General features: G+C 40.8%; 1 protein-coding gene across 1 annotated transcript in view; it reads right to left on the bottom strand.

Moving 5' to 3' along the window:
• Nucleotides 1-20,579, bottom strand: part of efna1a (ephrin-A1a) — a 46,110-nt gene extending 25,531 nt beyond the window's left edge. Inside the window, exons 1-2 of the mRNA XM_077549278.1 lie at nt 20,483-20,579; nt 7,492-7,579 (exon numbers count right to left, since the gene is read on the bottom strand). Of these exons, the coding sequence (XP_077405404.1) occupies nt 7,492-7,579; nt 20,483-20,501 (107 nt within the window). The 5' untranslated portion in view covers nt 20,502-20,579. The remainder of the gene's footprint in view (nt 1-7,491; nt 7,580-20,482) is intronic.
• Between the last annotated feature and the right edge of the window lie 859 nt (nt 20,580-21,438).

A 21,438-nucleotide genomic window follows, 5' to 3' on the forward strand; every position in this document is an offset into this window, starting at 1 on the left:
ACGAGAGGCAATTTTAAAGCAAAACAAAAGGTCACTTAGGGTGAGTAAACAAATCTTCATGTTAATTAGCTGTGGTTGTATACGGGAGGCGTTGATTATCCCAAATGAATGATAATCAGTGTGATGGCTGAAGAGAATGCCTTTGGGAAAGCGTGCACACTAATATATATATATATATATATATATATATAAATAAATATATATATTTACTACTGCACATCCGCTAGTACGAGCCAAGGCGAGAGACAAAGAGCATCTGAGAAGGAGGCGGAAAAAGAGGAAGAGCAGGAGGAGGAGGAAGGAACACATATTAGATAACAAGAAGATGCGAGGAGGCGAGCAAAGACGAGAGCGGAGAGCTTAAAAAATATATCGAGTTAAGACCAGCGAGGTGCAAAGCAAATAAGAAACAAAAAACAAATGAGGCAGAAATTAAACAGAAGCCACACAGCCGCCGTCGTTTGCGCCGCTAATTAGCGAATGTGCTAACCGGTGACCCGTCGTAATTGCTCCTTCTTTGAGGCCATTTAGGATTTTCCGTGGCGTAATGAATCATTTTCTTCAGAGTGATGTGATGACACGTTCATAAAGGTCGTAAGATTTGGAAAACAGATCACAAGAAATCAAAAACATTGTTGACATTCTGCAAGGCGTTGGTAAAAAATATTTTTGTGTACATTGTTAAAAGTACACATTCGGGGTACAGTATACCCCCACCAAATTATTATTTTTATTATTATTTTAAAAACTTGGTTTTAGGATGATGGTCCAGTTCACAAAGAGTACAGTAAAAAAAAAAAAAAAAAAGCTTCTCTTGTGTAAACAGAAAAAGATTTAATAACATTTCAAATGAAATGTAAAAAAAAAACACTATAAAATTTAATAGAAAATAAATAAATAAATGATTATAACCAGTGTGAATTTATTATGGTATGAAATCACAAAATTGTGAATTAAAAAAAAATTACAGTAATTAATTTGAGAATTTTCTTGTGGAAAATGTAGAATTCTATATTCTATATTTTTGGGAACGTTCAACATTTTGAATTTAGAATGATTTTAATCATTGTGAAAAAAAACTCCATTCATTTGAATGGGGTTTATTTTCTGATGGAAAATGTGGAATTATGGGGAATTTTTTCCCCTCCAGGATGTCCTGCACGAGCAGCAACATTTTGACATGGGAATGAGTTGAATCGTTTGTAAAATTTTAAATTTGAGGAAACTTTGTAAAATGTCTTAATTAATCTAGGAAATTATGAATTGGATTTTTCCCCCCTGAAATGAACCGTTTCTCTATTGTAAATTTGAATTTCATTAAGAAATGATAAGTTTCTTTGATGTTTTTTTCTTCCTTAAGGAAAATGCGGAATCGCGTGGAAAGTGGAAAGCGAATTCTGGGAATGTGACAAACGTGTCATAAATCGGCTACGTAATACTCCCGAGCATTCACACAAATAATAAGCCGCCCAGATGACGCACGAGAGGATATAAAGGTGGAACGGGCGCATAAAAGAGGCGGATTTGGAGAGCACCAGCAGATTATTACTGCGGAGCTTTTTTGTAAGATGAATCAAAGTTATGCCTGAATGCCAGGAGACGCTGCATTCGGAAGCTGTGGGAGAGTCGGGCTTCGAGTGTTTACAAGTTGCTCTCTCCAAAATAGGAGCCTTCAAGGCATAGAGAAACAGTGTGAGAAAGTGGGCAGGTGGGAAAAGCGGCGAGAAACACAACGTTGAATGGGGAAACAAGTTTTTCTTTTTCCAGGACAAAATGTGGGAGAAAAGCAAAAAAAAAAAAAGGGGGGGGGAGGCGAGATTGACACTCCAATGTAAATAGGCGGACGAGGGCGGACGCAGTGAAAGAGGCAGATTCGCTCAAAGGGTCCTTCAATATGTATGAGGGCCGATGAAAAAAGACTAAAAAGAGCCCCTCTGCTGTCAGTGGACTTGTGGACAGTTGGTCCTGAGAAAAAAAAAAAGGACCACCCAGGGATTTGTGTTTACTACACAACAACAACACAACAACACACACATCGGACGTGCACGGCAGAAGAGAATCACTTGGAAATCTGGGAATTGCATAAAAAGTGTGAGAATTAGCAGTTGAATCTGCGATTAATGCTTGAAGTCGACTAATCACGCGTTTTTTGGTTTTACATCTGTGAATTAATTAATGAATTCATTATTTTTTTTGTTGTTGTTGTTTTTCTTTCTTTGAATTTAAACAGGACATTAAATTTGCATGTCTCGAGACTATAAATGCCTGACTTAACAAGACGACAGCAAAAACAAAAACAAGCTAGTAGCAGCTAGCCTGGCTAGCGTTAGCTACTCCGATCGCCGCTAACGCACAAACAACTGTGTGCTAAGAAGAACTTAGCATTTTTGAGACTGTAAACATAAACAAAAACTCACCAATTTTTGCCCACATATTGTATATTGTGTATACCAGTATAAAAAGTGGGTCTGTAGCGCCCCCTACAGAGGTTTAATTCAGTGTGAGGTGCTGATGTATATTACGCGTGGCAAAAAAATAAAAAATAAAAAATCGGTCTCATTATTCCTGGTACAAAATAGCCCGGTGGTTGGGGACCCGTGTTCTAACTTGTCACCACATTACGATGATCAAAAATGGGCTTTTTAAAGCAGCTGGGCTTGTTTCTCAGCTCCAATGTGAGCTGAAACGGCCTCGTTACATTTTGTCCTGGACGCACCTGAGCCTCTCGCCGACAGCGTGTACCCCCGCCGTCAAACGCGCTAAAGCCGGCCATGTTTGCTAATGGCCTTTAGCGAGACATTAGCGAAAGTGACAAGCTTCCCAAAGAGAAGCGGCGTGTCCGCAGTGTGATGACCTTCCCGGCACTGAGGGGCCCCGGGGGGCTCCGACCGGGGGGGTCGTTTGGCGCGTTCCCAAAATATAGCGGCATGTGGACCCGGCTGTCACATTGCGCGGCGGCAGAGAGTGACGCCGATGCTAACGAGGGATTGCCCTCGACGTTCATGTTTACTCGACAGCGCTCAAGTGTTGTGTTTCATTTTTATGATTGTGTGAAAGGGAGAATGAGGTCAAGTGTGACTTTAAAACCTCCACCATAGCCCAACAATCCTAATTTCCATGCCCACTAAATTTAGATATCCACCTGCTACATAATATCATGGTTTCATTTTGTCATCATGATTCATTAATTTGTCACTAAGAAATTGGAAAAATGACAAAAAAATGCTTAAGTGTGTCAGTAAAAAATATATAGAAATTAAGTATGTGATTATTATTATTAGTAGTAGTAGTAGTAAAAATTGATTAAAATAAAAAATTCTGAATTGAAAATTTCTGAAGTTCTAGTCATTATTTAGGAAACAACCAAACAAATAAATGAATGAATAAAAATATATTCCCAAAATGCCAGACTGAAAAATAACAATAATAAAAAAAATATTATGATGATGATAATGATGACAATAATGATAATAATAATAATTAAAAAAGAAAATGTCTGAATTTGAAAACAAAGTTTATATATATAAAAATACTGTAGAATTAAACAATATAATAAATACAATTAAAATTCCAAATTTTGTCATTGAAATGGCACCATTATTCGTTACAGAAAAATGGAAAATGATGAACAATAAATGTGCTAACAATAAAAGAAACATAAGTAAATACATTAAATTAAATGCCTCTATGTTATCAAGATGTTCTATTTTTATTTACTAAAACATGTACAAAAAATTACCCCCCACCCCCCAAAAAATGGAAAAGAAAACTTTTTGGTTCACAATATATTAAATCTGACAGCGTCAATCAATACTGACAATTATTATCTTTCTAAACGAAGAACCTTTGTCATTGTATTCATCAGCTTGTGCAGGTGCGCTAAATATTTGGCCGCTCCAGACGCCACGAGACGTCGGCCTTACACCTGAACACCGACACAATAGCAGCAGTGGAAACTATGCAGTGCAATGGTGTGAATGTATAAACATAGGAATGTGTGTGCGTGAATCTCATGAGGTATCGACACAGATTGTGCGTGTGTCTGTGTGGTCTGCGGCATGTGTGTGCCAGATTACGCCGCTACAAAAAAAAAAAAAAAAAAATGCTCTGAAGCAATTACTCCACCCTCCTTTGACAGCGACACATGCTGCCACTCTGTGCTCCTTATAGTGCAGGCAATAACAGGCCTCGCACCCTCTTTTCCATATGAAGGGGGCCACCACCCTCCGCCAGCTCCCCGGAACCCAAATAAGGACTTTGCCAATGGATTTTACAGCCCCGGTAGACAAAAGACAGCAGTTGCCATGACTTATAAGCGATGACAATGCATTCAAGGGCCTTCTGTCAAACAAAGCAACCAGCGGCACACTTCTCGACACAAACGATTTTTTACAGCCACCTATTGAGACCTATCCACATGCGGCTAAAGAAGGAGAAAATCTATTTTACGGCACCCCGCGCCCAATAAAGTGGCACGCTCCAGGCTGGAAAAACAAAAAAAAAAGTCCGGATCAATTTCAGCTGGGCCGCCTGAAAGCATCGTGATGCATTCGCGCGCACAGGTGGCGGCGGGCTTTTGTGCACGTGCGAGGCACACTCCTGCCCATGTGCGAGGGGGGGCGTCGCTTAAAAGGCCACTTAAGATAACAGGCCCTTCTGCTACCACGCCTCTTCCATGAGATAAGATGAAGTCATTAGTTTGGAATTGCCCTCCACCGCCTCCTCGCCTTTCGCCTTGCAGACCAAACAGAGGGTGAACGAGGTTGTTTTGTCCCCACGTTCACTTTAAGAAGGAAGGAAGGCACTGGACATTTCAAGGAAATGTTTCGTTAAAAACAATTGCTTGGGATTCAGAAAGCAGATAAATTCTATCGATAAAGGCGTATTATGGAAAGTTTGAGTTATTTTTGACAAGACCATAACTAATATGTGATTCCTTCCACACACAAAAAAAAAGGTGTATTAAGGAAAAAAAGTGAGAGGTAGTGGAGTGGAGTTTTGGGCTGAAATAATAGAGACCAAGAAAAAAAAAATCCTCCTAATGAAAAATGTGCATGTGACAGAGAGCAAACAAGTTTGTTCCGATAAAGGCATATTAAGGAAGGTTTCTATCGGCCTCTTTAGCAAGGAAGTGGCAGAGTGAGTGACACAGTAGAAAATAACAGTGGACATGTAGGAAAAAAATCATTGTGCATGCGACTCAAATGGGTTCGTTCCGATTAAGGCATATCAAGGAAAGTTACTATAAAATGACCGACTAATGCTGGAATATCGGGGAGTGACATGCTAGGCCCCTTTTGTGGATGCATGAAGGGGTAAAAACGGCCTGTGCAAAACTATTTTCTTTAGTTTCTAACTAACCCTTTGTTGGCATGGTATAGAAAGGAGAAACAATGTAAGACCATTTAAAAACACAACGTAGCATCCTGCATCCTCATGGTGTGGCTGCTGTCATTGCAATGACTGAAATAGAAAAACTCACGGTGTGGCCACCATTGATCGAAATATGAACTCATGGTGTGGCCACGTCACGAAGGTGACGATTACCAGCGCAAACTGCTATTTAGGAAAATGAACAAAAACTCATCATCATTAATTGCTGTTTGGATGCTTTTTTAGCGCTGGAATGCCTGCGAGTCGATGTGACCGCAACCTCTTTTACATGACTGCACACATATCTGCTGCCCAGATGCTACCCACTTGCATAGCCAACCCCCCACCCCCCACCCCCCACCTCTACTTGAAGTCCTCCAGCTGCCTGGCCTCCACTTGTGGCTCCCTTGCAGCCCTCCGCACCGCTATTCATTAACAGCTTCTTAATGCTCCCAGATGGGACAGCTGCAATTTACGACGGCCTCGCTGCCTTTTTTAAGGGCACCCGAGCACCAAGTGGCCCAAAAATTTATTATTGTTATTCTTGTGAAATGTCCAAAAATGTATCAATATTTGCAAAGGTGCCCCCTGAGATCGGTTTGACCAGTGTCTGTTGCAACAACATTCACAAAAGTGTCTCAAGGACCTATGGCAGAAATTTCATAGAAAGTGGGCTATTTTGATTTGAAACTGTGATTTCGGAGGATTCAACATGAAAAAGACACCACGGTGACATCAAATTGGATAGACATGGCCATCATAGCAGGATGCACAAAAAAGACCCATATCCAAAATTGAAGAGGAAGTCAACCGTTTTGGTAACTGGGAGGCTTCACCATGAAAAAGACAGCGGTTTCAAATTAGGTGGGCATGTTGATCATAACACAACACGCAAAAAAAAGGTCTCAAAGGACCCATGCTGGACATGGAACAGAAAGTCAACCATTTCGACCAACCAGACTCCTTGGTTGTTGTTTGGTGATCATTTGGAGGCATCTCCATGAAAAAGACACCATTTTTACAGACAGACACCAAATTGGGTGGACATGTCTCAAAACAAAACTCTCAAGAGCCTATACTGCAAATTGAACAGGAAGTCAAATATTTTTGTTTGAAACAGACATTTTGTGTTTTTTTTTTAATGATCATTTGGAGGCTTCACCATGAAAAGTCACTAGTTTCATTGATAGATACGAAATTGGGTGAGCATGTCCGTCATAACAGGATGCATGAAAAAATCTCAAGAACCTATACTGCAAATTGAACAGGAAGTCAACCATTTTGGCTTGATGTAGACATCTTTGGGGGTTTTGTTAAAATGATCATTTGGAGGCTTCTCCATGAAAAATACTTAATTAAAAAAAAAAATTTTTTATCAACACGAAATCGAGTGTGGATGTCGATCATAAATTGGATGCATGAAAAAGTCTAGGGACCCATGTCTGAAATTGAACTGGAGGCCAACTATTTTTTTTAAATGATAATTTACAGGCTTAACCATGAAAAAGACACCAGTTTTATGGACTGGTATGAAATTGAGTGACCACGTCTATCAAAATAGAACGCACGAAAAGTATCCATGTTGAACATCAAGCCAACCATTTTGGCGTGAATCAGAGATCTGGCGTTTTGTTTGCTTAACATCTGAAGGCGTCACCATGAAAAAGAGGGTGGGAGAAGCATGCAAGCTTTCTTTACATTTGCTTGCATGCGAGCACCTTTCGCCGTCATCTCCATGCATAGTGAGCCAGACTTGTTTATATGTACAACTGATTATCTTAATTCGATGTCAACACCCGGCGCGCATTTTTGCTCTGGCTCAGCGCAAACATATGCAAAATATGTCGAGCGTTGATTTCCCCGCTCGACCCCGCGCTCGCCCCTGCGCGGCGGCACGTAGCTATCGCGCAAAAGGGCACTGCGAGGACAGCAGATGAAAGCGCGAGCATACTTCAGGTTTTGACAGAGCTCGCTTCCAAAAACCTGACCTCAGAGGAAGCCTTTTTTTTTTTTTGGGAGGGGGGTGAATTAAAATGTCATGAGCTCAAAGGGGAAGTCCCCCCGCATCCAAATGACAACATGTGCGCTGCCGTTGCCGCGCGCGAGTGTTTGCCAAACCTCAGTGCACGGAGGCGCCGTATCGATTGGCAGCTTTTTGCTCCGGGAGGGCGAGGAAGGATGGAGGTGGCGGTTTGCAGTGTGGATCCTACAAATGGGCAGACAAGAGCAGACGGATGGAAGAAAATCAACGCACATAAGCATGCGGCGCACATTCGCTTTGAGGAATAGATGCATAGACACGAGAATAGCTGGATGATCCGTGGAGGCACACAGCAGCAATCAGCGTGTGAATGGCTGATTCTCGCTATTTATACTTTGAACATACATTCTTGAATGCATCCAAGCAATCAATGAAATTGAAATGCCCCCAAAAATGCTGACAGTCAAGCATTTTACAGTATGTACACATTTGTGTGAATGCTGCATATTGAGCATTAACACAAAGATTGTGTTTCTGAATGCCTTATTCTCAGCATTTACATAACGTTTTATTGGCACGCAACAGAATTGATCGCTACTGCTTTTGATGTGTTGAATGGTTCAATCTCAAATGTTTTTTGTTTGTGTTGCTTTGTTTTTCTTCTTTCCGAAAAATCAACAAAACTTTGGTGCAATGACTGCTTGACTCTCAGCATTTACACACTTTGGTGCATTGACTGCTCGATTCTCAGCATTTACACATTTTGGTGCATTGACTGCTCGATTCTCAGCATTTACACATTTTGGTGCATTGACTGCTCGATTCTCAGCATTTACACATTTTGGTGCATTGACTGCTCGATTCTCAGCATTTACACATTTTGGTGCATGACTGCTCGATTCTCAGCATTTTCTCATTATTTAGCACATTGAATTGTCATTGGTTTAATTTATTCTCAGTATTAACACACATTTTGCATACTACAACAATTGTGTGAATGCTGGATGATGGCACATCAATTGCTTGATTTGCGTTATTTACAAATTTTTCATTTATTTTATTGATTCTCAGTACAGCATTTACTGTACAGTATGTAAGTGGTTGATTTTCAGCATTAACATTTTTTTGTACACTCCCACTTTTTTTCAACATTCAGCATTTACACAATCATGTTTTTTGCCACTCAGGCAGTGTAATAGCTTGTGTGATGCTTGATTCTCAGCTTTGATTTACATTTGTTCAGATGAAACTTTGTATTTGTCATTTACTGTACATAAGCGTGTTTGGCATTCACAATGATTGCTTCTCTGCATTGACAAAAATTTGTATGTAATGAATATGTGATTTTTTTGGCACTCGGGTGCAGTTGTGTAAATGCTTGCTTCTCAGCATTCACGACCAATGTTTGTTGCATTGCAGGCTTGATCATTATTTACACTTTTGATGCTTTGAATGTTTTACTTTCTATAATGTATTCAAAACTTCTTTCTTTCTGAATGAACGTTTGATTTTCAGCATTTACTGTACACAAATGTGAATGCTTGACATTTGGTAACGATACTATGATAATTTGGAGCACACAAGTGAAAATGCCTGGAGTACTGACTGCTTTATTCTCAGCATTCACAAACTTTTGGATTGACAAGCGCGTTAACATTCTGAGCGTGTATGCCTGATTCTCAGCATGATGCTTTTTGTTGCCTTGATGACACACCAACACAAACTGTTGCCGTGTCAAGAGGCCAGCGTTGGCCTCGTGTACTTCCTGGTCTTCACTTTCCTGCCTTTCCTCGTGGAACTCATGGCGGGGTTTAAAAATAACCAGTCCGCCGCTTTCTCTGAGGCAAAACATAGGGTGCCCGCACCCTCCAGCGCCACTATTTCTATTTGGGGAGACGTGGACGCTCCAGGGGTGGGAATTGTTGCCTCTCAACATGGCCAACAAGGAAAGATGGAAACAATCTTTTTTGGAGTGGGTGTCAAGGGTGGGTGTTAGTCTTACGTCTCGGAGCACTTATTCTAAATGTTGCTAATAGTTAGCAGACGTGAGGTGACAATGGTAGTCCTACATGAGAACACCACTACCTGCACGTTGGAGCGGCATAGCAAGGAAAATAAATGGAAAAGCGGGTTCAGGGACATAACGCTGAATACTAGGAGCCGAGCTTTTTTGTTGTTAATACTTAGCAGGTGTAAGGAGACATTGGAGAGGCATATCAAGGAAAATAGATGAAAAAGATGAAAACATCAAGCTTAAGAATGGGAGTGTAGCCTCACAATGCTAATACAGTGATTAGCAGGTGTAAGGAGACAGTGGAGGTGTGCTCAAGAACATCATTATCTGCATGTTTGGGTGGGGTGGCATAGCAAGGAAAACAGAAAAGCAGGTTCAGGGACATGTAGCTGAAGACTGTGAGGCAAGCTTTAATTTGGAGTGGCATAGTGAGGAAAACAGAGCGTGATGAGACAGTGGTGTTTCCAGACATGGCTACCCTGCATATGCAGGTGGCATAGCAAGGAAAGTTGATGGAAAAGCAGGTTTAGGAACACAAAGCATAAGACTACATGTTGCTGATAGTTAGCGGTCATGAGGAGATAATGGCGCTGTTACACAAGGACACAGCTACCTGCACTTTAGAGTGGCATAGCAAGGAAAAAGATGGAAAAGCAAGTTGGGAGTGTTGCCTCAGGCTGCTAATAGAGGGTGTAGGAGTCTAGCTTCACATTGCTAATAGTTAGCCGTCATTAGGCAAGAATGGCGTGGTTACGCAAGTACACCACTACATTGTTCTCATAGCGGCATAGCAAGGAAAAAAGCCTAGCCTTACATTGCTAATACTTAGCATTCGTGATGAAACAATGTTACACAGTTAGCCGTCAGGAGGCGTTACACAAGGACATCGCTACGCTACCTGCACCGTCGAGTGGAATAGCAAGGAAAACAGATAGAACAGCAAGTTTATCTCTAGACCAAAAAAATCTGGCCTCACATTGCTAATACCTAGCAGGCATGAGAAAACAATGCGGCGCTGCCAGAAAAGGTCATCACTACCTGCATATTCAGGCGGCAGAGCAAGGAAACCAGATGGAAAAGCAGGTTCAAGGACATGCATCTGAATGGAAAGCAAACACAGACAAAGATTTTTTTTTTTTTCCTTTTTCGCCCGCACTCCAACACACATGTGTGCGCACAGGCCAAGTATGTCCTCATCGCCAACATAAGTATAGGTGTGTGCGTCCACCAAGAGGCGACCACAATGCACAGCTGGCAAGCACCGAGACCCCAGTGTGTCAGTAGTGTGGTCAAGCCAGGGGCCCCCGTCTTTCTCTCGCTCTTTCCTGCCTTGTTTTCAACTCTCTCTCTCTCTCTTGGTCACATCCTGGCATGTTGACGCGTCTGTCTGCCCGCCTGCTCCAGACAACGGTCCTTTCCTTCCCAGCTTCTCTTCCAATGGAAACGACTTCCAAAATGTCATATCGTATATATCACAACAGATGTCATAAAATGGCTGCTTCAAACCCAAATGGCCGATTTCCTGTTTGGTTTCGGGCATTCCGACTTTTTCATTCTTCTCGCTACAATTGACGTAGCCGTGTTTCGTGTCAATTGGTGAAAATGGTGACGCCATCGTGAATAAACTTAAGTTCAGGCCAGGGTTATTATAGTTTTGGAATTTTCATTTTGGCTAGTTTTTATTTCGTTTTGAGTTTTAAATTTAGTTAGTTTACAAGGGTGGTTCTGTTACTTATTATTAGTTTTAGTTATTTAAAAAAAAAATGCTTAATTTTAGTTTAGTTTTAGTTAGTTTCAGTATTAGTTTTTTTTTTGTTTACATGTATTGTGCTCAATATTTAATAAACACTATGGTAAAATGAAAAAAGGCATTTCTTACTTAGCGTTTGGCTGAGTTAAAATAAATCACATTTAAAATCCTCCCCAAAGACTCATGTATTAAATTAATTACCAAAGACTAAAACGAAGGACATTTTTGCTATAATTTTAGTTAGTTTTATTTTATTTTTGTAAACATAAAATGTAGATTCAGTTCGTTTTTGTTTTTAAAAAATATTTTCGTTTTTATTTTATTTTATTTTGTTAACGGAATAATTTTTGGGAATTTTTGTTTTTTCGTTAGTTTTCGTTAACTAGAAAAAAAAAAAAAACGTGGTTCAGGCCATATTAGATGAGGCCTAAAGTATTTTCCCCAAAACATGAATGTTACTAATTGTGATACTTTTGTACTCACAATGCTACAAACTACGCTATCCTAAGCATCCAGACATAGAAAATACCAGACGTTCCTGGACTTGCAAAGACATACATACTGTAAACAAACAAAAAAAAGCCGAAACACGCAAAAAAAGGCAAATTTTGCTGACGCCGCTGGACTCTTGTCGTTCAAGGGACCACATTACAAACTTCTTAAACAAAACACTCACAGTGTAATACAGAACTCACACGACCGCAAGACACTGCTAAATAAAGACGGGTCAGGACTAAATGGCCGGGTTCAGATTCAACAATGCGACACGGGGGGGGGGTCACGAGAAGACAAACTGGACTACAATTGTGTGAACGTAGTCCAGAGATGAACAATGGAAAGATTATTCTGTACACAGCATATTTTACGCATGAAGCCTTTTCAAACATGGTGTTTTTCCCCCCCCAGACATCCCTCAGGCCAATTGAAAAAAAAACAAAAAAACATGACAGACAATTCACAAATCAGATTATACTATAAGAAAATACTATAAATTGCCTGCGGCTTTGTGTCAGCGCCCGTCAAATCGATGAGCACAGATGCTCCAAAAGTCATTAAAATTGATCAATTTGGGGGCGTGAGGGTGGCACAAGGACACCACCTCAGTCAGCAGTTTTTGCTTTAAAAATCCATATTGTGAACGTGCATGTGCATGATTATTGAGCAAATTTATTTAAACGTTATTTGTAGCTTGAATATTTTTAGGAAACATATTATCTGACCAAGCTGACTTATCTAACTACCTACCTAAGTAGAGAGCAAGTTAGCCATCCAACTGGATAGCTAACAAGCTATTTTTCGATGCGAAATTCAAGTTGCTGGCAGATTATCTTTCTATTAGTAGCTAGCAATCAAACAAGCTAACTGGATGGTTAACAAGCTTTATTGTGAGCAGATTTGCGTTTTCACGGTGTTGGAGGCAAAACTAAATCTATTCGACACAATGCAAAAGTCCGCAAACAGATTATGAGTCAAACTAACTAGACAGCTAACAAGTTATCATATTACCTTTCAAGCTATGTGAATTTCAAGATCTAGTTAGCTAGCTACAAAGCTAGCTAGCTATGACAGTATTTTACTGACTATCTAACTGTGATTTCCAAGATTCTATTAGAAAGTATTTAGCTTGCTAACTACTATAACTACTAACAGGCCCCTGGTGATGAGCATCTTTCATCCTCAATGTGCCACGAGGAAATGGTCACATCAAATCTAATTAGCCCGGACGTTTTATTTTAGCTAGAAGCAAGCCACTAAAAGATCCCCGCTGTCAGCGGAATGATTTATTCACATCCGATTACAAATCATGCCTTGCCAAACATGTTTTTTTTTTTTTTTTTGCCCATGGAATGACCTTGGTAAGGAAATTAATTGGCCGTGTGGTCAATTGTACATGGAAACAAAATGGCTACGCTATTAAATATGGTGGTTGCAGCATTTGAGGGATTGGACTTTTTCTTTTTTTTCCCCCCACAGATGTGTTGAACATGTAGAACAAATGCAGGATGATGATGATGATGGCAAGAGCTTCTGGGAAATAAATAATAATAATAACGTGGTGATACTGGTATTCTATGACTCATCTTGATGCGGTTGTAACATACACACACCAACACACATATATTCTGTTTATAGACAGCGCGGGCCAATAAACACAAATGTGTAAAAGCAAGTCTGTCAGTACTCAGGTTTGGTTGTCCAGTCGCATGATGACACTTGACTTCCTGGTTCAACAAAAATTACATAAACTGACAGGGTCATATTTTTTTTTTTTTTTTTTAGTGTAGGGCAGAGGGATTGGTTCCATAGAGACTCCAAAATCGGCAAAAAGAGATGAACATGACAATAAAAAAAAAAAAATCCTTTTTTAAAATTATTTTTTTTAAATTAGTTAGCAGACTGTTTCATTATCAGGATGACGTTAAAGAGCAGGACGATAGCATTTTAGATTCTGGTTGCAAGAAGGATCATGACCAAAGTGGCTAAATTCGTCTATAAGTGAAGAAGTCATGGAACACAACATTCCCGTTTGTTTGTTAGCCAGCATATTGTCGCTGTCCTGTGAAAAACACGCATGTCCATTTTTGTCTTTTTTATTTATTTTAATTTTTACGTCCATGGGGATGAAACTGAATGCAGACATCCCCAAAATGTTAAAAATAAATAAATAAATAAATAAATAAATTAATTAATAAATAAATATATATATATATATATATATATATATATATATATATTTTTTTTTTTAAAGGACTTAACGTTATGCTACTTCCTGGTCCACCATTTTTGATTCTCTGGTGGTAAAGACGTTTGCATTATGTGGAAAATTGCAAACTACGGCGATAACTACAGCAAACTGAGATCCAATCAAGCAAAAGCACTGACTTGTCGAAACATTCCGTCTCATTTGGGTCAGTTATGATTGAATGATATTTTTACCTTGAGGCTGTTTGGCTAACCATTTTGAAATCAATGTAAAGGCAAGACACATTTAACAGACTTGTGAACTCTATGCCAGATTTTGTGTTTTTTTTGTTGTTGTCGGGGCTTGATTTAAACGAGGTGATGTTGAGCTATCGAGACACGTTGCTTCTAAGCGGACGCTATTGGCTCGGGGCAGTTATGCTGATCCGTGAAGAATCAAATTCTTACTTTAGACGTAAAACAGCAGCAGCGTGCCAAGGGGAAAAAAAAAAAATTGTAATAACAAGTCTTGTCTTTTCCAAATGACACGAATGTAAAGTCGTGCAGCAGGATCACGCTTGGTGATGATGATTGTTTGTTAATGAGGACGGCGTATTCTTAATACCCCCTCTCGCGTAACCCACTTTGAATCAACGGCTGACCTACTTCTACGCTTGACCTGCCGCCGCCAACGGCGTCGCCGCGCTAGCTCTCGTTTCCTATAACCTCACCCCCCACCCCGCCCCGCAACACACCCGTCCAAACGTGTGATTGGATGGAAATCCGGTCGAGGTGAAAATAAGCGAAGCGTTCAAAAGTAAATATTTCCCACAGCGTTGAAAGCATACTCTATATGCACGCTCCTGATTAGTTGTGTAAACATTAAATGTCACATTAAGCACTACACTCCCCAGCGTAAAAAATGCGTTAAGTAGTATTTAATACAAAAATACAACAAATGTTACAGTACATATACTGTATGAAATGTAAAATCTATCCCTTATTTGTTTGATATATTATTTGATTGAGCCACTGAGAGATACAGTGGGCTAACTCCATTCTTGTCATTTTCGCTAAATGGCTGCCACTATACATGCTTCAAGTATTCGTCAAGTCTTTTCATATCAACTGATGACACAACGAGGCACACCTGGGCAAGACGCGAGTGGTTGGAGGGAGCTGATTGGTAGACACAAGGTGATTCTTATGAGCTGACGAGGACAGGTGGCACCGAAAACCACGAAGACTTGACGCTGCGAAAACATGACAAGACATAAAACACTGACTTTAGCACATTACTGCCACCAACAGGACACACTTGGAAATACATGCTGTTCGTGATAAATGTCACATAATCTAACTGCCTTGATATTTTCGCAAAATGTGGCATTTTTGTGCGCGCAGATGCTTATGGTGCTTGGATTTTCTCACCCAATTATGAATATTGAATCATAATGATGCCTAAGATGATTTTGTCGTCAGGCAAACCAAAGCTCGACATTCCAGACATCTGCATCCAGTTATGCATGAACTGTATATATGTAAAAACTTTTGTCTATGCGGCTAAAGTCCGCCGACGCAAGCGCCGCCGTATCTCTGCCGTAGCTCACCATGTGCCGTCCTGCTGGTGCAAAGCCATAAATCAGCTCGGGTGCGAGGGCCAGCTCATGAGCTCATTGCTTTCAGCTGTTTGAGGAAGTATTAGCCGCTCGTACAAGTGGCGTGATTGCTTAAAGAAACAGATTTATGTCCCAAAAGAGGACGGCAAAGACCACGGCTGGAAAGGAAAAGGAAATATTAGTGTGGAAGTTTGTAGGAAAGGGGCCACGTACAAAGAATTCCAAGGATGCGGGGCCCCATTCTTCAACCGTCAGACACGCTAAAACCAAGCCAATGCAGGTCCAAATATACTCATATAGCAGCATATTGTTAGCATTGTGGCTAATGATCGAGCAGTTACATTATTTTATGCATATTATAAACGGCTTATCAAAGCCAAACAAACAAAGTTGTCATGTTCATTTTTGAGGTATTCAAAATGACTATATGGATGACTACATAGCATAACGTTAGCATTTTGGCTAACGAGCTAACAGCAGCATGCTATTATTTTACGGATAGCGCAAGCACTTTGCTTAAGTCGACCTGTGTTTTGATCCGATTTGGTTTTTCATACGGATGTGGAACTGATTTTGGATGCCTCGGAATTTGAAGGCAACTCCAAAGCTGTGTGGCGTTGCGGTGCTTGGGAACGCATCAATGCAACATCATTCAAACTCAAACGTTGAACTATCCCATAAATGCTGCCAAATAGGCACTATGGGGTCGCTCCGCTTGCACGCGAGTGAGCAGATGTATGGACGGTATATCCATACATACACGTACAGCACGTCCTAATTTGTGTGTGTGCGGCAGGCGTGTTGTCGCGTTGCGTGCTGCTCCAGAGTCCATGTTATTCCGTCTCCTCCTGGCCGCCTGGTTTACGGAGCTATTCTGGGAAAATCCAAATGATAGTCTTTCAGCGTGTGGTCGGCCCGTTGCGGTTCCGTATTTGTACTTAAAACCCGGAGCCTCCTGCCTCTGACTTCCCGCCCCGCTCTTCTTTTCTGGTGCATTCTTGATGTGACTTTTTGTGAATTGCATTTACATTTGATGGTGGGGGGTTGCAGACGGGCAGTGCACCCTGTGAGGAAGGGATGCGCCAAAAATTGGACAGGACAGAACAGGCCAGCAGTTAAGAACCAGACAATTCTATGCTCTGCGAGAAAGGGATGCTTATGAGACAAGACGAGAAGAGACAAAACAGAATAGCACAGGACATGAGCAGTGCTACACCCTGTGAGGAAGCGATGTGACATAAATTGGACAGGACAGAACAGGACAGCAGTTAAGAACCAGACAATTCTATGCTCTGCGAGAAAGGGATGCTTATGAGACAAGACGAGAAGAGACAAAACAGAATAGCACAGGACATGAGCAGTGCTACACCCTGTGAGGAAGCGATGTGACATAAATTGGACAGGACAGAACAGGCCAGCAGTTAAGAACCAGACAATTCTATGCTCTGCGAGAAAGGGATGCTTATGAGACAAGACGAGAAGAGACAAAACAGAATAGCACAGGACATGAGCAGTGCTACACCCTGTGAGGAAGCGATGTGACATAAATTGGACAGGACAGAACAGGACAGCAGTTAAGAGCCAAGCAATTCCATGCTCTGCAAGAAAGAGAGACTTACGAGACAGGACGAGAAGAGACAGGACAGAATAGCACAGGACATGAGCAGTGCTACACCCTGTGAGGAAGCGATGTGACATAAATTGGACAGGACAGAACAGGACAGCAGTTAAGAGCAAAGCAATTCCATGCTCTGCAAGAAAGAGACTTACGAGACAGGACGAGAAGAGACAGGACAGAATGGCACAGGACATGAGCAGGACATGAGCAGTGCCACACCTTCTGAGGAAGCGACGCAATGAGTAGCAAATAGAAACAGGACAGGACAGGAGCTGTGAGGCAGGCAGTGCGATAAGCTGTAAGAAAGGCATGTCCTGTCCTTCCTCACACTGTCACACTTCCTCAGTCACTGCTCCTTTCTTGTCCTGTTCTATTTGTTTCTAATTACATCCTGGCGCACTGCTCTAGTCCTGTCCCGTCCTATTTTCTCAGAATGTAGCACTACCTGAGTCAATTGTACTGTCTTGCTCTGTCCTGTCCTACTTGTTGCATCCCTTCTTCACATGGTGTAACACTACCTGGGTCATTGCTCATAATCTGTCCTGTCTTATTGGCTACTCCTTGCAACCCTTTCTCACAGGAGTAGGACTGTCTGGTTCATTGCTCCTGTCCTGACCCATAAGCTACACTACGTGCACCAGTTCCATGACGTACTTCTGATCTTGCTAGTTGATCTGCAAATTCATTTGCGGTAGTTTGTTTCTGCGTTTACAACAGCGGTTAAATACATGCACAGGAAAAATGAGTGGGTGGGTTCAGCAAGGATCAAATTCAGGTTTTAGCCTACAGTTGGAAGCCCGTCCGGAACCTGGTGCAAGTGATCCGTAGGACAAGACGGGGAGCACTGATCCAGGCAGTCTTACACCCTGTGAGGAAGGACACGGTAAGTAGCAAATAGGACAGGATAGGACAATTGAGCCAGTTATGCCACACTCTCCGAGAAACGGATGTAACAGGACAGTAGCATGAGCCAGGCAGTCTGTCTTTGTTTTGTCTCGGTCACTGTTGCTGTGTGCATGGACGTCCCGAATGCATCTAAAAACATCTCCCCAACACTTCCTGTCTCTCCCTCCAGGCCTCGCCTGTAATTGCTACCCTAACCTATGGAGCTGCCCTTAACATTTCACTCTCTTTGCTAAGGAATGAGGCAAATGTGGCTAAAATCACTTTTAAAGGCGCACGACAGTGCAAAGGACCCGACCGGCGATGGCTCGAGTCCGTGGATTAGAGCCGGCAGCGCTCAGCACCTCTAATGTGCCGTCAGAGCCATTTGGCAGCGCGTTATATTTTTAACTTCTCATCCCTTTTCACTCGGACCAAAAATACCAAGATGGATCACGCCGACTTGTTTGCGCTTCCCTAACAGATGTGGTAAACATGTTAGCGTTCAAAGGCGAGCGCGCTCCGCTTGTCAAAGCCGAGATCATCAGCTATGATTTAGCTGCCGACCATATGCGCTTCCTATACGTGCACAGCAACCCTCCACGTATACTATTTTATGCATGTGTAGCCATTTATAGGTCGGCGAGTCATATTTGGTCACTGGCACGTGCCTCGCAGTATACAACCCTGTTATTCTACCAGCAAATTAACAGGGATAACTATTATGTCATTTTTTAAAACATAACTCAACTTTATTTATGTATTGTAGCACTTTCACAAGGATAATGAAAAATATACCACATTTGAAAAACTATTTTTATACCCTTATTTTTTTATAATTTCTATAATACACACTATTTAAAGAAATGCAATATAATAAAAGTAATTCAAGAAATATAAATACAATACAAATATATAGTCTCATTAATATCATATATTTATGTTGTAAACTTAATTACGAATTTAATTTATGAAGTCAAAAAATCTTGTCAACAAAAGTAATGATAAAAATGAAATATTAATAGAATAAAATGATTGTGTTAATGTTAATATATTTTTTTATGTAATCTTATTACACATATACAGTATGTATTTTTTAAATACATAACGATAATTCCCACCAATTGCTACTAAACTACAAGGTTGCATATTTGCTCTATTTCTTTATATAGTTTTTACATTTAGTAACTAAAATTAAAAGTAAAATATTTAAATTAGTATGTATTTGTCACTTATAAGCACCTACCATATGTTTAAAATAACATAAAAAGTAAAAAAAATAAATAAATATCCAAACTAGGATATTACATACTTGTTGATTTTTATATAACTATTCAATTAACAGTAGCACATCTAAAATACATTTAATTATTTTACTTATAGTCGAGTTAAAGTACTTTTACACTTTGATACTTATACGAAGAAGTAAATACTGTAAAACATACTAAAATAATGGAAGAAAAAAAAACTTACATATTATATCATCTTAAATACCTTAATATTCACTCCATAAATATGAAAAATGTCATTTTATCAAAAGCGACACCTATTGCTATTGTTTAGCCTGTCAATGGCATTCTGCATTGTTTGTTAGCATTAGCATTAAGCTAAGCAAAGCGATTTGGTCAATCAAGAATCGTTCCCTATCGGCCACCATACAACACTTGTAAAGTATCCCAAATTTTTGCTCTCAAGTCAAAGCAAAACAATGGCTGGCACTCATATCTCAGGTCAATGTCAAATGTGCTTTGCTTTGCACTTTGCAGTATTGTTGACAGTGCTGAGCGCCACTTCGGTGATGACCACCTCGGCTGCATTGCATTACATCATCACCAGGCTTCATCCCAAAAATAGTCGGGCTGAATCTGCCTGACACGTCTCATCGTTAGAGAAACTAAATTTAGAGCCCGTACGGCTAGATTAATGGACTTTTTCTCCCCACTCACATGAAAGCTCTCTTTAAATCATACAAATGTGTTTTTAAATCTCTCATTCATCTCCGCCGTCATCTCCTGCCTCACTCTACCCTCGCGTCCTCCTATGGCCTCAACTGTCCACGACTTCCTGTGTAAGCACTTGGCCTGGGTCGACGCGTGGAAAACAAACAAAAAAAAACACCAACACTGACTGACGTTCTACTGCGGTCCATTTTTGTGTGTGTTTCTTTTTTTTTAAGGCCTCGTCTTCTTCCTCCTCCCTGAGCTACAAAAAAAAAAAAAGCCACGCTTGGTTCAGTTGCATGGTTACACACGATAAATAAATAAATATGCATAATTATGTAAGTTGCCTTTGGCTCAACGGCGACCGGGAGTGCCACTTCGAATAAAACGCTATCGTCTGTAAAACTGCGTCCGGGGTGAAAAGGCTCAGAGCTATCAACAATTTATATTTAATACACAGTGGGGTTAAAATTGTCAAATTGATGCACATACACAATACAATAATATAAATACATTTAAATACAAAATAATATATTGAGATAGAGCCCCCCAACTAACAAACGTATCTCACAAATTTATATACAGCAATAATCATGCCCAAAGATGTAGATTATAATACTAACCTTTAGTCCTTGATTTCATAAAAAGCAGGACTAGAGCAGATGACAGATGAATAATTCTCAACCAAAACGAGGTTGTGCTGAAATACTTCCTGTTTTCTTCTTCTTCTTTCACATTTACACCGTCTCAAATTAAATAGGTGTGCCGCCCTCTAGTGGTCACTAGTGATATTACACCCGGTTTAAACGAAAGTTTTAGACCAAAATAGAGTTATTAACCGTGCCAATGGTATGAATGGAGGATGGAAGGGGTTTACAGTATCCAGAAGAGATCATCATCAAAATACCAAATATATAAATAAATAAATAAAAATGTTTGAGCGTCTGAAATAAATCCAATACAAAAACAAGCAAGAAGCACATTGATGACAGTGACATTTGGGATAATCCTCACAAACGCTACTTTGCGTGTGGAAGAAAAGGTCAAAACTCTTTCTTTTTTTTTAAGTAGATGTTTTTAAAAATACCCGCGCTGTGTGAACCAACAAGCTGGAAACCACAGAAGAGACAAGACCTTGTGTCCGCCTCATTCCGTCGGCCATTGCTCATCTCGGATCAGCGGACGACGGAATGGAGGACATTCCGCTCCTCGCCTCTTTGGCCTTTTCTACACTTCCCCCTGCTTCTGCTGCGTGTGTGAAAGGGGGCTTTATCAGCGGTTCTGAATGGCGCGGGTCCGCATGGAGCCAGCCCACAATGGGCCCGTCATCAGAGGCGAGCAGAACCCGTGAAAAGAGGAACAAAAGAGCCTTTTGCCTGAGAGGGGCCCCCACTCGCCACTCTGTAAGCGGGCAGGTGCGCCCCCCTCCCTTCGGGATTCATACAGTACGGATTTGCCACCCTTCTTTTCTGCATGTCGTTCCCAAACACACACTCCTGTTGGCCGTGTGTGTGTTGTTGTTGTGTAAAAGCGACTCCTCCCCCTGACATGCCCTCAGTCGAAGTCGGGTTACCGGGTG

Source organism: Vanacampus margaritifer, chromosome 17, assembly GCF_051991255.1.
Source record: "Vanacampus margaritifer isolate UIUO_Vmar chromosome 17, RoL_Vmar_1.0, whole genome shotgun sequence".
NCBI lineage: Eukaryota > Metazoa > Chordata > Actinopteri > Syngnathiformes > Syngnathidae > Vanacampus > Vanacampus margaritifer.